The sequence below is a fragment of the Crocuta crocuta genome, unplaced genomic scaffold, assembly GCF_008692635.1.
Source record: "Crocuta crocuta isolate KB4526 unplaced genomic scaffold, BGI_CrCroc_1.0 scaffold1247, whole genome shotgun sequence".
Classification (NCBI taxonomy): Eukaryota; Metazoa; Chordata; class Mammalia; order Carnivora; family Hyaenidae; genus Crocuta; species Crocuta crocuta.
The window spans coordinates 679480-696072 of NW_027532329.1; the positions used below are offsets into that span (position 1 = coordinate 679480).

At 35.7% G+C, this 16593-nt stretch overlaps 2 protein-coding genes across 2 annotated transcripts in view; one reads left to right on the top strand and one right to left on the bottom strand.

Annotated features, from left to right (window-relative positions):
* Nucleotides 1-5418, top strand: part of CREBZF (CREB/ATF bZIP transcription factor) — a 9336-nt gene extending 3918 nt beyond the window's left edge. The window contains 1 exon segment of the mRNA XM_077778410.1: nucleotides 1-5418. This exon segment is cut by the window's left edge and continues 27 nt beyond it. Within this exon segment, the coding sequence (XP_077634536.1) occupies nucleotides 1-618 (618 nt within the window). The 3' untranslated portion in view covers nucleotides 619-5418.
* Nucleotides 5419-8683: 3265 nt separating this feature from the next.
* Nucleotides 8684-16536, bottom strand: TMEM126A (transmembrane protein 126A). The gene is made up of 5 exons (XM_077778414.1): nucleotides 16414-16536; nucleotides 14279-14377; nucleotides 11187-11380; nucleotides 9529-9643; nucleotides 8684-8925 (listed from the first exon to the last, which is right to left on the bottom strand). Exons 2-5 carry the CDS (start codon nucleotides 14368-14370, stop codon nucleotides 8733-8735), a joined length of 594 nt encoding a protein of 197 aa, XP_077634540.1. The 5' UTR covers nucleotides 14371-14377; nucleotides 16414-16536; the 3' UTR covers nucleotides 8684-8732.
* Nucleotides 16537-16593: the final 57 nt, after the last annotated feature.

The following is a 16593-nucleotide window of genomic DNA, read 5'->3' on the forward strand; positions in this document are numbered from 1 at the left end:
GACGAGGCCGCGGCGGCCGAGATGCAGCGCTTCTCTGATCTGCTGCAGAGGCTCTTAAACGGCATCGGAGGCTGCAGCAGCGGCAGTGACAGTGGCAGCGGCGAAAAGAGGCGGAGAAAGTCCCCAGGAGGAGGCGCGGGCAGCAGCGGCGACGACAGCAACCAGGCGGCGACAAAGAGCCCCCGGAAGGCGGCGGCGGCTGCTGCCCGTCTCAATCGGTTGAAGAAGAAGGAGTACGTGATGGGGCTGGAAAGTCGAGTCCGGGGTCTGGCCGCCGAGAACCAGGAGCTGCGTGCCGAGAATCGGGAGCTGGGCAAGCGCGTGCAGGCACTGCAGGAGGAGAGTCGCTACCTACGGGCCGTCTTAGCCAACGAGACCGGACTGGCTCGCTTGCTGAGCCGGCTGAGCGGCGTGGGACTGCGGCTGACCACCTCGCTCTTCAGAGACTCGCCCGCCGGTGACCATGACTACGCTCTGCCCGTGGGAAAGCAGCAGCAGGACCTGCTGGAAGAGGACGACTCGGCGGGAGGAGTGTGTCTTCATGTGGACAAGGATAAGGTGTCGGTGGAGTTCTGCTCGGCGTGCGCCCGGAAGGCGTCGTCTTCTCTTAAAATGTAGGGTCAAGTAATCTGCTCTTTATCCGCGTTTACCCCTTTCAGCTCCCTTACACCATGTAAAACACCTTAGTGGGACATCTTCACTGGACACATTTCAGAGGAGGAAAAAAAGTAATATTGAATCTTTAAGTGTTTAGCTAAAAGCATGAATGTGACACTGTAACCAACTCCTAATGATAACATGTGACTATTAAATCTCTCTGACAGTTTCTTTTTTAGGTGATTTCCTTCCTGCCAGGCTCCGTTGTAGGGGTTACAGAACAGTCGTTCCCGCCTCACAACCTGGTAAGGATCCATCTCTTCACGTAACGCTCATGCTCTGCTGCTTAGTCTACTTTAATGGGCAACATCTCGATATGTGTGTGTGTGTGGGTTTTTTTCTTTTTTTCTTTCTTTTCTTTTTTCTTTTTTGGAAGGTGGGAGGGGAAATCTGATTTGGGCCCTGTCCACCCTGGAAACAGACTTGTGCTGGTCAGTAATGTATTTAAGATGCTTCTTCTGGTTGAAATAGCTGTTAATGTGTCCCCTTGTTCAGACTTGCGTGTACCTAGCTCTTCTGTCCCCAGTGTGGACATGGCCTTGGATGACATCGGTTCCAACTGTACACTGAAAGCTGCTAATAGAGATACAGTTTGGAGACAGTGAAACAGGTGAAGTTGAATGGAAGTTCCGAGTTGTACAAGGTGCAAATTGGAATTCCAATTTTAGAGCAACTTTTTAGAGGCTGACAATAAGTATTTGGGGCTTGCACAAACATGATAGTTATTTTGCTGGAGATGACAGAAATGTCTTATATATTTGGGAATGCCATTTAGTTTTCAGAAGGAGATCTAGAAATACAATCTATTCAGAGTAAAAGATTTTAATATCTCACCATTAGAGAAGTTGGAAATTAACCTGCATATCTGTGTTAATTAATTGAAGGAGGAATAAGAATGGTTAATGAAATGTTTCTTTGAGGACCAGCACAGTGATTACCGAATCACTGAGTATAAATAAATTGTTGAACACTTTTACTTTTGTTGTATTAAAATTTTAGGTTAAATTTATGTATGATTAGATATTGAAGGTTGTGAAATGTGAATGAAAACGTGTAAAGTGAGGCTTCACAAAGAATGTTATTCTCCTTATTTCAAAGGCTTTTGTCCTATTTAAAAATAATTTTTAAAATTGAGTGGTTCTAGCTACTCAAGAACACGATTGACACTTTTTCCAAAGATGGGACATATTTTTCCCTTGAAGTACTGTATTATCCATTGTCTGATTGTATAGATTGAGTTACTGTGTCCTTCAGTGTAAAAGGCATTAAGAAATTCTTTGTGAAACATCACTGTTTGATAAAGTATATACATATTTAGCATCCTTGTTTTTCTTTGTGCTAAAGTGGATACAGCTGTTGGGGCAGAAGAGACGGGACCAGCTGCTGGCCACATTTCCTGCTTTATTTTAAAAGGTAGTATAAGAAATGAGGAAAAAGAGGTAATGTCAGGGCTTCTGCTGTCTTTTATTTTAAAATGTTCATAATTAAAAAGTATTTTCCAGCAGTCCAAAGATGTAAGTTATCTTACACATAAAATGTTTTATTTTGTTGTTATTTGGTTATAAAAATGGAATCCTTGTTCTTGCACAACTGTAAATGTTTTGTTGCTAGATAACACGATTTGAGACCTAACTTGGTCTCTGGTTTCCAGTGCATTACAGCATATTTTGTAAAATCATCTACTGCACTTGAGCATGAATGGGTAGTAGTCAAACTCACAACCTGGAGTGATGAACCTGCTTATACCTAAGTGCAGGAGCAAGCCCCTCACAATGCAGCTGCATGGATTTTAGTGCCTACTGAATTATATATATATATATATATATATACACACATATAAACCAAAAGTAGTTGGAAAAATTATTTGAAATGACTAATTTGTGCTATCTCTATGGAATATGTTAAATGTAGCTTTTTGAAACAGAAGCCTTGAACTGAAATTTAATTAATACTTGAACATTTTGTATATATTTCTTTGTATATAATTTTGTGCAGTACCAATGACAAAAATATGGTGTCATAATAAAACCAGGTTTGTTGATCTTTCAGTTATGGGCTCAAAGAATTTATTCATCTCTAACATGACATTGGAAAATAATGGATGAAAATAGGAAAAATGATTGTTGTTAATGCTGACTTTGGGTCTTAAAAGGTTCTGGAAGCAGTAAGTGTGTTTTTCTAAAATACCATTCCCTTGGAATATTTTCTTCCTAATGTCAGTGCTTTTCCTGCATTATTTGAAGTTTGGGGCTGGGGAGAAACAGTAGTCAGAGCTTTCTGAATTGGGATGCTTTGAAAATTCCAAGTGTAGATTTTTAGAATGTCATTTTATAAATGGCAGTTTTTGGAAATACTTGATTAAGAACTTTTGAGAATGGAGATTAGTATCGCCTATTTTTAAAGCTGCTTATTTAGGTTCCTTATGTTTTAACTGTCTTTTCTTAGTTTCCATTTCATTCTTTTTTTTTTTTTTCCTAATTTTGATGACTTAGTGATTTTGTCATTTTTTACATCAACTTCATGGTCTTGTTTTTACATGGTATTGCATGTATTTAGGACCTATCTAACAGGGACTTTAAATAAGTTTGGTCATATTTATGTGTAAGCGCATTTTACTGTAAATGTTTGGGTTTCTGAATTTACAACAGATCTGTTTATTTCAGTATGTAGTAAACAATATCTTAAAGTGTCCTATTCACTACTTGTTAATTAAAAAAAGTTGTGATTAATATGAAATTGTTGTCTTACTATTTTTAGAAAATTGTGTTCTGAATGATTAGTAGTTGGATAAAGGAGATTTCTGGAATATAATATGGATTGTTTTGAAATTTTAAGGTTTGGCTCTATTTAGTGATTGAAAACAACTTAATATTTGGGGAACTTTTTTTTCCCCACTAATCGCCTCTATGGCAAAATGATGCAGAATTAGAGTAAAGAGGTAGCTTTTTAATATTTGACTTCTGATGGTGACAGGAATTCATACATTAATTGAACTAACACATCATATTGACCTTCTTTTTCTGTCATACTGACTTACTGTTTCTGCACTTTCTTGACCAGTCCTAACTAAAAAGTCCACGTTTGTTAAAATGTAGTCACACCTCTGATACAATCCAACAAAAAGTGTTACAAATATTTTAAATACTTGTGCATTTTGTAATCACTAAATTAATCTCTCTCTCTTCTCTTTAAACAGCTTAGCAGTGTCTGCAAAAACGAATCTTTTCCTACAACCTGTTAACTGACTGGACTGATGGTAACAAAGTAATTGTGGGAGCCATGTCGGTCAAAAATTTGGCATCTGCTGAAAAAAATGAATGCCATTTTCAAGTTCCCAAATTACTTCTGTACTGATTTCACTTTCCAGATTTCACTTTCCAGAAATGGAGATTTGAAAAGATTCTCTGGAATCCTTGAAAGACTTAATAGAAATACATGAGACTAAGTTAATTTTGGAACAAAATCATACTTTTTTTTGTCTTTCATGGGAGTGATACTCCGTTCTTTGCATACCTTTTAAAAATTGTAACCATTGGAGAAGAGAATTATAGTATTTCATCAAGGAATAATAGATTCTTTACACAATCAAGAACACATTCTGTAGAATTAAACTTAGTGGAATAGAATTACATAAACAGGCCATCAGAGATCACAAAGCATATCATGAGTTTGTATTTATTTCCTGGAACTTGAGAGCTAATCTGAAGTATAGGCAGACCTTGCTGAGTAGAATATAAAAGTTAATGTAAAGTCCTTACCTATAAGGAGTAGTCTTTTTAAGTAGATGTGTTGATTTGTCCTGTGTATCTTTGAAAAAATTGACTATGATTAAATATGTGAGTAGTTAATTGCAATTCAGGGTAATAGGATGTTTGGATTCTGAGGTTTTGGCTTCTTGAATTTTCTGAGTACTTGACACTTCTTGAATATTTTGAGGTTTCTAACGATTGGTATCCTAGTTTCTACTGTTATATATTAAAATTTCTCTAGTGTTATGTAAGGGCTTTAGTATTCTGGATGATGGGAGTGGTTTTTTTACGTGGAATGTGATTGTTTTACTTAATTGAAACATTTTTCCAGTTTATTACAAGTGTGATAAAACACTCAAAACTCTGGATTGTTTTATTTCATTTCGTTGGATTATGTTAATACATTATTTAATCTGGTCTAGACTGAGTCATTTTATATTACTGACTCATTGGGAAGTGTGTAGATCAGAGAGGTGGGAGGGGTAGGAGATAGGCCCAGAATGAATTATCATAATAACTATAGTTATTGTATGATACTATACAAAATTTATTAAATCCACTGTGTTTCTTGTAATCTAAGTATATTCAGTGCCTGTGATTCCAGGCAGCAAAGAGCATGCCTAGCAGCTTATACTTGACTGATGGATATCCCTACAGTTCCAACAGTATACCTGGTTGTATTTCTACAACCAAAGATTTGGCATTAACACTGGTTGGTGATGACTAATTACTCCTTTGATAGAACAGAGTGGATAATTCACTGATAATGACTAATTACCTTTAAAAATATGCAATTACCTAGTTTTGCATTTTGAAGTTCTAGTTTAAGGTCTCACTAATTTAGGCAGAGTTTTAAGTTACATAATCTGATGTTCTTGAAAGTTGAATAGATAGTGAAATACTTGTTTACTTCCCCCCCACCCCCCAGATTCTTATTAATACAAAGTGTTGAGACGCTCCCAAATGTTTTTATTTCTGTATTTTATTGTGCATTTTTTTTTTTTCCAAGAAACGAGGTAGTTAACCATCTAAGGTAGGGATCAAAAAAGGGAGATCTTCCATTAGAAACTTGTGGAATGTTTTGTGTGGCCAGCATAGTATTTTTCACATATTTGAACTTGAATACCTCAGTCCTCTCTCTGGCAGTCACTTGCTGTTGTCTTAAAATACTAGATAGCTCTCAGCTCTGATCTACACTACAAATGCTCATTTACTTTTAGTTAGTTTTGAAATGTAGAAAAATTAAATGAGATAATTTAAATTTTATTCAGAAAGTAACTGTCTTTAGGAATATAAATCATGCAATATCAGGGAAGAATTGATTTTTTAAAAAAATATATAGGTTGGTTAATAGAATGTTGCTCATGAAATTGCCTTTTCCATTGCTTTGATTACTGTTAAGTGTTTTTATTCTTACTTTTTTACCTTTCCCCAATTTGTACATCTAAGATTTCTTACTTAGAGAGCCATTTCCCCCAAGTTTTAAAAAGAAACCAGTTTACAATGGGCTTTGATAAGTTTTGTAGTTTTGTTGACCCAAAATTATCTTTGTTGAAAATTATAATGCTTAATTATCAATCTAATTTAAAAATATAGTCACTAATGGTGTTTTGAAAAATTGTGTAGTTGGGTTAACATGCATAGTTTGACTTTTATTGGTGGCCCAACTTTTCTTTACACTGTGCCTCCAAATGCTGTATCTTTGCCGGATAACCACTGTGGTCAATTTCCTAGACCCTCTGGCCTTTAAATCTTCTATAGTTTGGCGTTTACAACATTAATATCTTAAGTACAATGTAATGAGTCCTCTCTTTCTTAAAGCCAGTTATACCAAGTAAGTTGTAAAAGACAGATTTAAATAGCTGGTTTACTATGACTGAACTGAACTATTAAAAACTTTTTCTGACTCAGGTAGTGTTCTTTAGGTCTTACTACAAATGACTTTCTCTAAATTATAATGAAGACCACAGCAAGTTTACATGTCATTTACCTGCCCCCAGCCATGTTTTGGTAAAGTAGATTTGTAGCAACAGATGTAAAATAACATGGTCTCTTGCTTATATTGTCCATTTTTACTAATTGAGAAGATGATCTAAATATATATATGGTAGAGCACAGAGATGTTAGAAAGGAATCCTTTTTGGTTACACATAGCATTGTAAACTTTTGTGTTTATAGATGGTATTATGGTAGGAGTGTTTTAGCACAAGGTAACAATTTGTACTGAGCTACCAATTTAGTTATATCAGAGGCTTTTGAATTATCCAAATTGATTGTGCCATTCTCTTTTTTAAAGGAGTCTAATTTCGTAATGGATTTCTTATTTTTGAAGTCAGGAGTTACTTTTAATTCATTTTTTTCCTTTGCTGTGATAAGTAGCAGTCTCCTTTAAATAAAAATGTCAAGTGTATAATTTTGGGTCAGAGAACTTTAAATTTTTTTCTTCCTGTTCATTCATTTTTTGAAGGAGAGACAAAGCATGAGTTGGGGAGGGGGCAGCGAGAGAGGGAAACACAGAATCTGAAGCAGGTTCCAGGCTCTGAGCTGTCAGCACAGATCCTGACATAGGGCTCAAACCCATGAACAGTGAGATCATGACCTGAGCTGAAGTTGGATGCTTAACCAACTGAGCCACCCAGGCACCCAAGGGTCAGAGAGCTTTTAAGTAAAGCATATTCATTGTAGAAAACTGAGAAAATCCAGAAAGGAGTCAAAAAGAAAAATCACCCCTAATTCTCTAACTCCGAGAATATTTACAGTCAAATACAGATTCTTCTGCTTCGTAATTGGGATCATTCCATATATATAAATTTGTTAGGGAAAACATTTTAAGCTACTTGTTGAAAGAACATCATCTTTGCTTTCTGAAATATTTAAAATGGATTTTGTTAATTTCATTTGAATTTAAAACTTTTTAGCTGTACTGCTTTCTCTTTTTTAAAGAGACCCTGAAAGCTTATTTGACTCATGAGGCTTCATTTTCTAGGTGAAAAGCTAAGTTAAATTCTCCTTTCATGTAGTTAAGTACTCATAAGATTGTTTAACAGGTCACTATATTTCAAAGGAATAATTAGGATGCTTGTGAGTGTGATGGAGGATGGCACTTACTTTATTTGGTAAGATTGGCTTGTTTTATAAGAAAGTGTTAGTCTAGACCCACACTGTCCAATACTGTAGCCATTACTCACATGTGGCTAAAAACTTTAATTAAAAATTCAGTTATCCAGTTGCACTAGTTACATCTCAGGTGCTCAGTGAGCCACATAAGGCTAGTAGCTAACATTGTCAGTCACGTATAAAACATTTCTTATCACGCAAAACTTCTGGACTATGCTGATTTAGATGCTGTAACTTAAGGAAATAGTTTAAAGAATTGAGATGAAAAGTTTTAGGAAGAGGAATATAATAGGTCACTTCAAAAATTTAAATGATCTTTCTTAGGAAATGACAAATATTAGACTAGACTATTTCAGAAAACAAAACCAGGAGCAATAGGAAGAATGTTTCATTTAAGTGCTACTATTTATGTCAGGTGCTGGGGTAGTCAACTTCCATTTTTACACAATACCAATCTTGAGTGAGGTTACTGAAGAAACTGAGGACCAGAGAGGTTAAGTTGCTTAATTAACATCACACAGCTTTTAAAAAAAAACAAAAACAAAAAACGGTCTGGGTATGTGACCCCAAAGAATTATCATCCTATACTAGATGGAATCTTCAGAGGTAGACTTTGCCTTATCTTCCAAGAATACAGCTTTCCAAAGATAAATAAGTTGACTCTTTAAATCGTTAACTCTATCATTCTGTCACTGTATCAGCAATATCAACATATCAGCTCCAGCTGAGCCTACCATCTTTCAAGACTATTAGAATTGATTTCTCTGGGAGGAAGCTTGTTAAGTATGTTCTGAACTCCTATGGATTAATAATACCATGGAAAAAGTGAATTGGGAAAATGAAGTGTGAGTAACATTTGCAATAGTAAACTGATTCTCATCCCTGCCTCCCATTTTCACTCCTGCTTGTATTTATGAGGCCTTCAGTTAAAACTGCTATAAGACCATTTTTCCTGTGTTATGGACTAAAATATGCTTAATGTAAAGGAGTGGAACAAGCATAGTAAAAGAGAATATTGGGCAAACTAGAGAAGTTACACTTTTAAGGGGATGGCCCTTACTGATATTCAGTCTTTTGTTGACTTGTGTAGCCTCATATTTTAGGTCCCAGAACTGTACCTCATGATAAATTACAATGTGTATTTATTCATACACTAGACATTTATTCATACATTACACCTTTATTTCTGTATACAAAGTTGTTTAACAATCACTGAATTTCTAGGCCAGGTTCAGGTAACTGAAGAGCCTTTATAACTAATTTATATTGTCTAGATCCAAGGTATGCTGCAAACACAGTCTGGAGCAAAATGGGAAATAACATCTTTCTAAAGACAGGCTTAGAAATTCTAGTCCAGTAAGTTAAGATGTTTCCTTTTTCTGGTAGCAGGGCTGACTCATACCTGTAAGAAAACATTGAGACAATTCTGTAGAAAGGCAGTTGTATGAAATGGCAAGCCTATGTACAATATATATTAATCCCAGAAGTCTTTAAGATAAAACTAGTTTAAAGATTACGGTAATTCACTTACTCTCTTTGATGTCTATTAGTCCTTAAAACTATACATTTGTGTGTTTTGGCCCTTTCTCCACTTCACCTCTGAAGGCTCATATAGCTTAGATTGCTTGATGGGGGTTCTGATGAGTTCATCAGAAAATAACTGCATTATATTGTCTTATAGCCATTTTGTGATGGAATTTTTCTTTAATTAGCTATCATGCTGGACAGAGTACTGTTTGCAGCTTTGTAGCTGGGATTCAATACACAAATTAAGGTTAAGAACCTAAACTATATACCCAAGAGGTATAGTGAGATCAATTTCTAGAACTGTTTTCAAATTCTTGAGAATATTTGATTATTTATAAGAGAAAAAGTTAACTCTTTCAAATCAAAAAAGTAACACTGCTTTAAAAGCAAAAAATGTATCTTTTAATTTGTACATTTTCTATGTTATCACTTACATATTACTGAAGTTTTTCAATGATTCTGAGAAAAAAAATCCTACCTGGCTGCCAGGGCACCATTCACAGGTATAGACAAGAAAATAGGGTACAGACCACCAAAAACAAGACCAACTAATCCACCCCGTGTTATGGTACAGGTTTCACAATTCAGATCACCTAGGAAATAAATCAATTCTGAAAATGAAGGTCATGATTTAAAGGATGCAAAGTTATCTTAAATGTGTCACAAATACTCAATATTTAGGCAGCAAATACAAATCTACAAGGCATGTTAGAAAGTATATATGTACAGATAAACTAGCCAGGAAAAACTCAAAACAATCTTAGGAAAAGTCCTCTAATTTGTTCTGAGTTTGAATATAATAATCTCGGTTTGCACTGCTTCTGCTTTCTGCACTTGTACTGGCAAACCTGAGCTAATATTCTGTCTTTAGGAAACTTAACCCATTTTTAAAAAATGACTTGTACTTCATCTTCTATTTTTACATTATAATAGTGTGGCTATTTTTATAAAATTCTTTATTCATTTCCAAATTAATAGAAGCTACATTAAAAATAGAAAGCTAAGTTAATAACTTAAGTTTTACTCAGTCTGTTCAGTTCACTTGGGTGGTAGGTTTCCCTAGATCCTAAAAATTCTTTCTACACTGATCATACAGACTCATGCAAAATAAACATCCAGTTTAAACCAACTTGGAGCAGCACTTAAGAGAATTTAAGTGGACTGTCTCCCTTCCATCCCATCACCAACTGTGGTAATATTTTTATTTGAAATCAATTTTTTTTTCATGATTAGCCATACAGGCATACTTTGTTTTACTGTGCTGCATTTTACTGTGCTTTGCGGAGAATTCATTTTTTTTAATTGAAGGTTTGTGGCAACCCTGTTTTGAGTAAGTTTTTAGGCACCATCTTCCCAGCAGCATTTTCCCACTTCATGTGTCTGTGTCATATTTTGGTAATTCTCATAACGTTTCAGACTTTTTCATTATTGTTATATCTGTTATGGTGATCTGTAGTTGGTGATTACTACTTGCTCAAAGCTCAAATGATGGTTAGCAGTAGTTTTAAGGTACATACTTTTTTTTTTTTAGACAGAATGTTTTAAATGGTTTTTTTAGACATATTGCACACTTTAAACAGACTATAGCATATTGTAAACATAACTTTTATATGCACCAGGAAACCAAAAAAATTGTATGGACTTTGCTAAAACATTCACTTTATTACAGTAGTGTGGCTAACCTGCAGTATCTCCAGGGTATGCTTATACTGAAAGCACTGAGCTCACACAGTAAACAATCAAAAGGAAATGAAGTCTCCATATATTTGTAATTCTTGTACATACATTTAGTGCTTTGGGAGATTTAATATATAAAGGGTCTTATTCCCTTTAGGTTTTTTTTCCCTTTAAGGGACTTCTCTATAAAATTTTTTGAAAACTAAGGCATCATTTAAAAAAGTTGCAAATATTTCTTACTTTAAAGTATTTAGAACTGTTATGAATGTGCATTTCACTTGTATAGAAGACTAACTTGCTAATATGAACTGCTACTTTACACAGGTTAGTAAGTTTCAGTCTTATCCACGCACTGACTATGATACAGCATATTAACCTGATGTTAATATTTAAGGATTAATGTAAGGTGCAAATAACATATGCCAAAGCAAACTCTGGTGCTAGTAAAATTGAATTTACCTGTATTCAAAGGTAAATTTACAAAACCTTTGTAAGATGCATGCGCAGTCAAAAACGGGATCACTGCCATTGGTAAGCCAGCAGCTATTCGAGCCTGTGTCACATTTAAGATGCGTCGAAAAAGACTATTTGCTATTAGACCACAGAGAGCAGCATTAAGTCCAATATATACTGATCCATGTTCAAACAGATTCCTGAGTGGTAAGAAAAAAAGAGTAACTTTGTGTGTGCTGTCCAACAATTCTGGTGTGTGCTAACATGACTTAACAGGGATACGGAATAATAGGATACCACATTTATCCCTTAGAGCTCCATAAAACAAAAACCTTTTAAAATGTTTTACATACAGATTTTTATTCTAAAGTCTTTTGAATTTGGTCAACACTTAAGGATACATCTAGATTTTGCTAAATGGATTTTGTGATTTTGCATGAGATAGTACAGAAATTTCCTTCAAAAAATATAACAGGGAAGAGCTTCCGAATAGTCTAATGTAAATGATTCTTCTTTGGGGCTCCCACAATACCTAATACTTAACTCTCTAGCACAACAGATAAGGTGGTTCTATCTTACAATCACTTCTATGCTAGACTTCCCCACCAGTCTTCAAGTAAATAACTTGAAGACAATCATACAAAGATATATGTCTTGTTTTCAGTAGCACCTGACACCTAAAAGGCATTCAGTAAGATGAAGTTAATGTTCCCTTTCACTTTACCCTAAAAGATTGGAGTCAGAGTAGGGGGTTGGAGGAGTACTAACATTTAAGGGATATTCTATGCTACGTACTTTACAACAGCCCATTGAAATAAATAAGAATAAATTGATGTTTTGAGCTAGGAAGTGGTTAGAATTGGTTTTTAGCCAAGGGATGTGTGACTTTTAAAATGCATGTTCTATGCTTTCTTTAGTTTTGGAAAAAATACCTAACCATATTGCTGGATACTGAAAGTATTCCAAACTCTTTAGCCTATCATTTTTCTACTGCCTGCCTTGCCATCTACAACACAGGCAGCAAATTCTAAAAATTTCTCTTTACTTATTTAGCCAGACTACCCACACAATGCCCCCTAACTTCTATGGTTAACACTCATCTTAAAAAGCTTTTCTAGCAATTCCTAATTGAGCTTCCTACATTGTATAAAGCATTACTTTTCTTACCTGTCACCCTGCAATCATAATGGTACTTGTCATTCAATCACTGAGCACCTACTACATGCAGCAGACTTGATGCTGAAGACAAATTATCTTCTACCTTCAATGTTTTCATAGTTTATTATTGGAGGATGAAAGACATGTGAGCATGAGATAAAACAAGTCTACTGAAATGGTAATGGAAGTATAAAAGAGAGGCAGTTGAGAAACTTAGGGTACACAAGATAAGATTTAAAAAGTGAAGAGAGCCTAGAGAACCTACCAAATAACAGAAAACCCGTGAAAGTGAAAGATCTACGTATTTTTGAATAGCAAAGTTTATGGCCTTTCAAATTTTAATTTCCTATGGTTTAGAGTCACATTTTTAGTTAATAATTCAGTAAGTACAAAACTGTTACTACCTAGCAGCCTCTTTGCAAGTCAATTTTCCAGAAAAGCACCTCTTACTAGAAACTCATGACTATTTGGCAAGAGACACACAAAACAACTAGATATATGAATGAAACATGAAATAGAAGATCACAAGTGGCAATGAAATCTATGGTACATAAAATTATTTAATAGAAAGTGAGGTTTTTGATATTAAAGCTTCATATTCATACACCTACAGATTTTTCAAATAGCTATTAAGCAAATCTAATGATAATGCAAGACTTCAAACTTAAGAGAACAAGGATAGGAAAATAGGAACAGAGGAAAAATATCAAATAAGTTAAAGCTAAGGAGATACTGTCATCTGCCCTATTCAGGAGCCAATGCCCGAGACCAGTTTATTACTTCCAAATTAAAGCTTCCTATGCTGTTTCAGCTTACTTCCCCACTGCTACTCCATTCTAATTTGGTAAAGTCCCAGTGAGATAGCCTGCTCCTTTCTCTTCAAAGCTGCCACCATCTATCTATTATGTCAGTCTTTCTGGCTCTCTATCTTACTGACCTGGAAACATGGACACAGGCCTTTTTTGCTTGAAAAGTTCTGTTATCTCTCTCAGGAAAACAAAAGGAGGTACTGTGTGTGTGTGTGTGAGTGAGTGAGTGAGATGGGGGAAGAGCTGTAGGATATACAAGTATGAAATCTCACCAAGTTCTTATTGCTGCCTCTGGTTTACAGTTTATCTCTTGTTGAGGGGTTAAGTGGCATTTCTCTCCTACCTTAAATCTATTTCCCAAAAGCAACTGGAATGTTCTTTAGAAATGTTAGATGGACCAGGTCATTCCCTGCTTAAAACTCTTCCTGTTCCTTCAGCCTTATGCCCACTTCCCTGTACTTGAGGAACACTGGTTCCTTAGATATGATCAACATTTTGTTATCCTGTGACCTAGGCATAAGTCATCCCCTCTGCCTGAGATACTGTCTCTCCCTCCTCCCTAGGCTGGCTCCTGCTCATCCTTTTTGGTCTCATAATTTCTCTTTAAATGGAACCTAGTCAGAGAGGTCTTCTTGCTATGGAGGTGCACTATAGTTCACTCAGTGTTGTCTTCAAAGATCAGTATGTTTCCTATATACCTGTTTCTATTTAATAATCTTTAAGCCATTATCTCATTTCCCTGGGGCATTCCTTTTCATGTGTGTTACATGGCACTCTTGGAATGTTAAACATAGTAAAAGAAATGAATTAACAAAGAAGACAATTTAAAAGCCATCTTAAAGGTCTATTTAGATAAGTCTATAAATAGTCACATTTATACTCTAGGCCAAATGGAAAAACTGAGCACTATCATATAATTAGATATGTCCAAAGGCATGAATTCTAGCCTTAACTTCAAGCAAAACGGTTAACCTCTCTTGGTCTTGGGTTTTCTCAATAAGGCAAGAAAAAGAACTCCCGTTTCCTTCTGACATTATATGTTTATATTCAAATCAAATAAATGTGAGATAAAGAACCAATGATGAAAATCCACCTTGTAAAAGATATTTTTAAATTTAGAAGGAATCTTACCGATCTGCTTCTGGGAGTTGGTTAATTTTTCTGGTTATGATATTGAAAATTAAGTCTTCCTTGACAGTATCATCTGGTTCATGATTTTCCATCTTGAGCCTTAAAAAAATTTTTAAATTTTAAAATATTTTTCAATATCTCTACAGAAAAACAACAAAAGGGCTTATAAAAAGCTTTCTCAATACCATAAATATTTAATTAAAAAACTAGCTATAGCTTGAATTCATAATCTGAAAAATCAGTGCATACACACCATACCAAAAAAATATATTCCAAGTGAAATAGAATTCAGAACATGAAAAGCAACCCATAAAGCTTCTAGGAAATATAGAATATCTTTATAACCCTTAAAATATTTCTGAATTTGCAAACAGCACTAAACATAAGACCTAAAACTAATATTAAGCCAATATTAACTGATTAAAATTAAGAACTTGTGTTGATCAGTAGTTACTCTAAAGATAAGCCAGTCTGGGAGAAAATGTCTGCAATATAACTGACAGAGGAGCAGTGAGTACCCAGAATATGTAAAGAAGTGCACATCATCAAGAAAAAGGCAAGCAACCCAATAGAAAAACTGGCACAAGGTTTGAACAGGTACTTTCACAAAGAGGGAAACAGCCAATAAACATGAAAATATGTTTAAACCCATTATAATCAGAAAAAAAATTAAAACCACTGTGAGATATCAGTCTGTACCTAGGTTAGATAATTAAAACCTCATAATTTCGATTACTGGCAAAAATGCTGGGTAACTGCAACGCTTATGTGCTGCTCATAGTAGAGTACATTGTACCCACTTTGGGTACAACCACTTCAGAAAATTATTTAGTATTATTTACTAGGTAGAAGAAACATACTCTCAATTTCACTTACAAGTATACCCTAAAGTAGAAATCTGTGAACTCTCAGATTAGGTAATGTCAGAGTAGGTGGATGGTAAACTGTGAGTATTAACCTGAAGATTTAGCTCATTAAACAAGATTTCAGGATAGCACAGTTAAGAAAAGCAAAAGTTCGGAAATAACAGAAAAATACCAGGTTTTATGAAATTAGAGTTTTCTTCATTATCCATTTGCTACGAGATTAATTTACCACACGGATTTACTGCTGGGTACCTGATAGATATAAGACATCATTTGGAACATGTTGAGTGAAATGAAATTTCATATCCCTAGCCTTAAAATTAATAAGTACAATGTAGACTTAGAAACTTACATCTAGTTTCCTGGACTCAAACTTTTTGAGGCTCTTAGTTACAGTACCATGCCAGACACCATCTCTGTCCTACAGGAACTTTGAATAATTCTGTTTATGTGTTGGAGGTGCATGTGTGTTGTGTGGAGAGATATATAAATTCAGTATATACAGAGAAAGTGTATGATGTATATGTCTGAAATGAAATAATTTCCTCAGAAAGTCCAGCCTGATGCTGGACAAGTCTTCCATTTTATGCTTTCCATATTGGTGAGGTCCCGAGTTCTGTGAACTAGCCATTTCTAAGATGTGGGTATTAAAGGCCTCCCTTAATTCATAAAAGTTTTGCCACAGCAGCCTCCAGCAGGACTTTATATTTGCGTTACTAACAATAAATCCAGGGGCGCCTGGCTGCTCAGTCAGAAAAGCATGCGACTCTTGATTTAAGGGGTCGTGAGTTTGAGTCCCACTCTGGGTGTAAAGATTACTTAAAATATTTTTCTACTGAAATAAAAGTATAAAATAATCCAAATCCAAGACAATGCTACCTTTAAATCCTACAAACATTTCAAAAAGCTTTTGCATTAGCTATCTCACGTCCCTCAGGATAGCTCTTAGGCAAGGAGTCAAGTGGGCCTTTGAAAATTAAGTTAGGCCAGGGCAACCGTGGCTGGATATTGGCAGTAAAGCCAAGATTAAATTCAAACGCAGACTTTTATTTATTTATTTTTTCTATTAGCTTAACTTAAATATAAGATCTTTTCTTCTAGGAAGTAAAGAGACGGTAGGTGTCGTCTCCCCCTCCCCCATCTTCCGACCCAGTCCGGGAATCTCATTCCCGCGCCGCAGGTGAGGGGCACGTCACCGCGCTGTACTTCTCTTGATACGTTGTACTTCTCTTGGGCATCTACAGCACCCTTTCCCCAGAATGCCATTACCTTACGCTCTGCTCACAGCAGTCGGTGCCTCCACCGTTTCTCCTCGGCACGCCGGGGTTCACTCCAACCTTTGCTCAAGTAGCCTGAACGCAGCCATCTTTGGCTGACACGTGACTCGGGTCAGGCGGGCGCTGATTGGGCTTCCAGGACAGAGGCGGTCTGCAGTAGTAACTTCCTGCT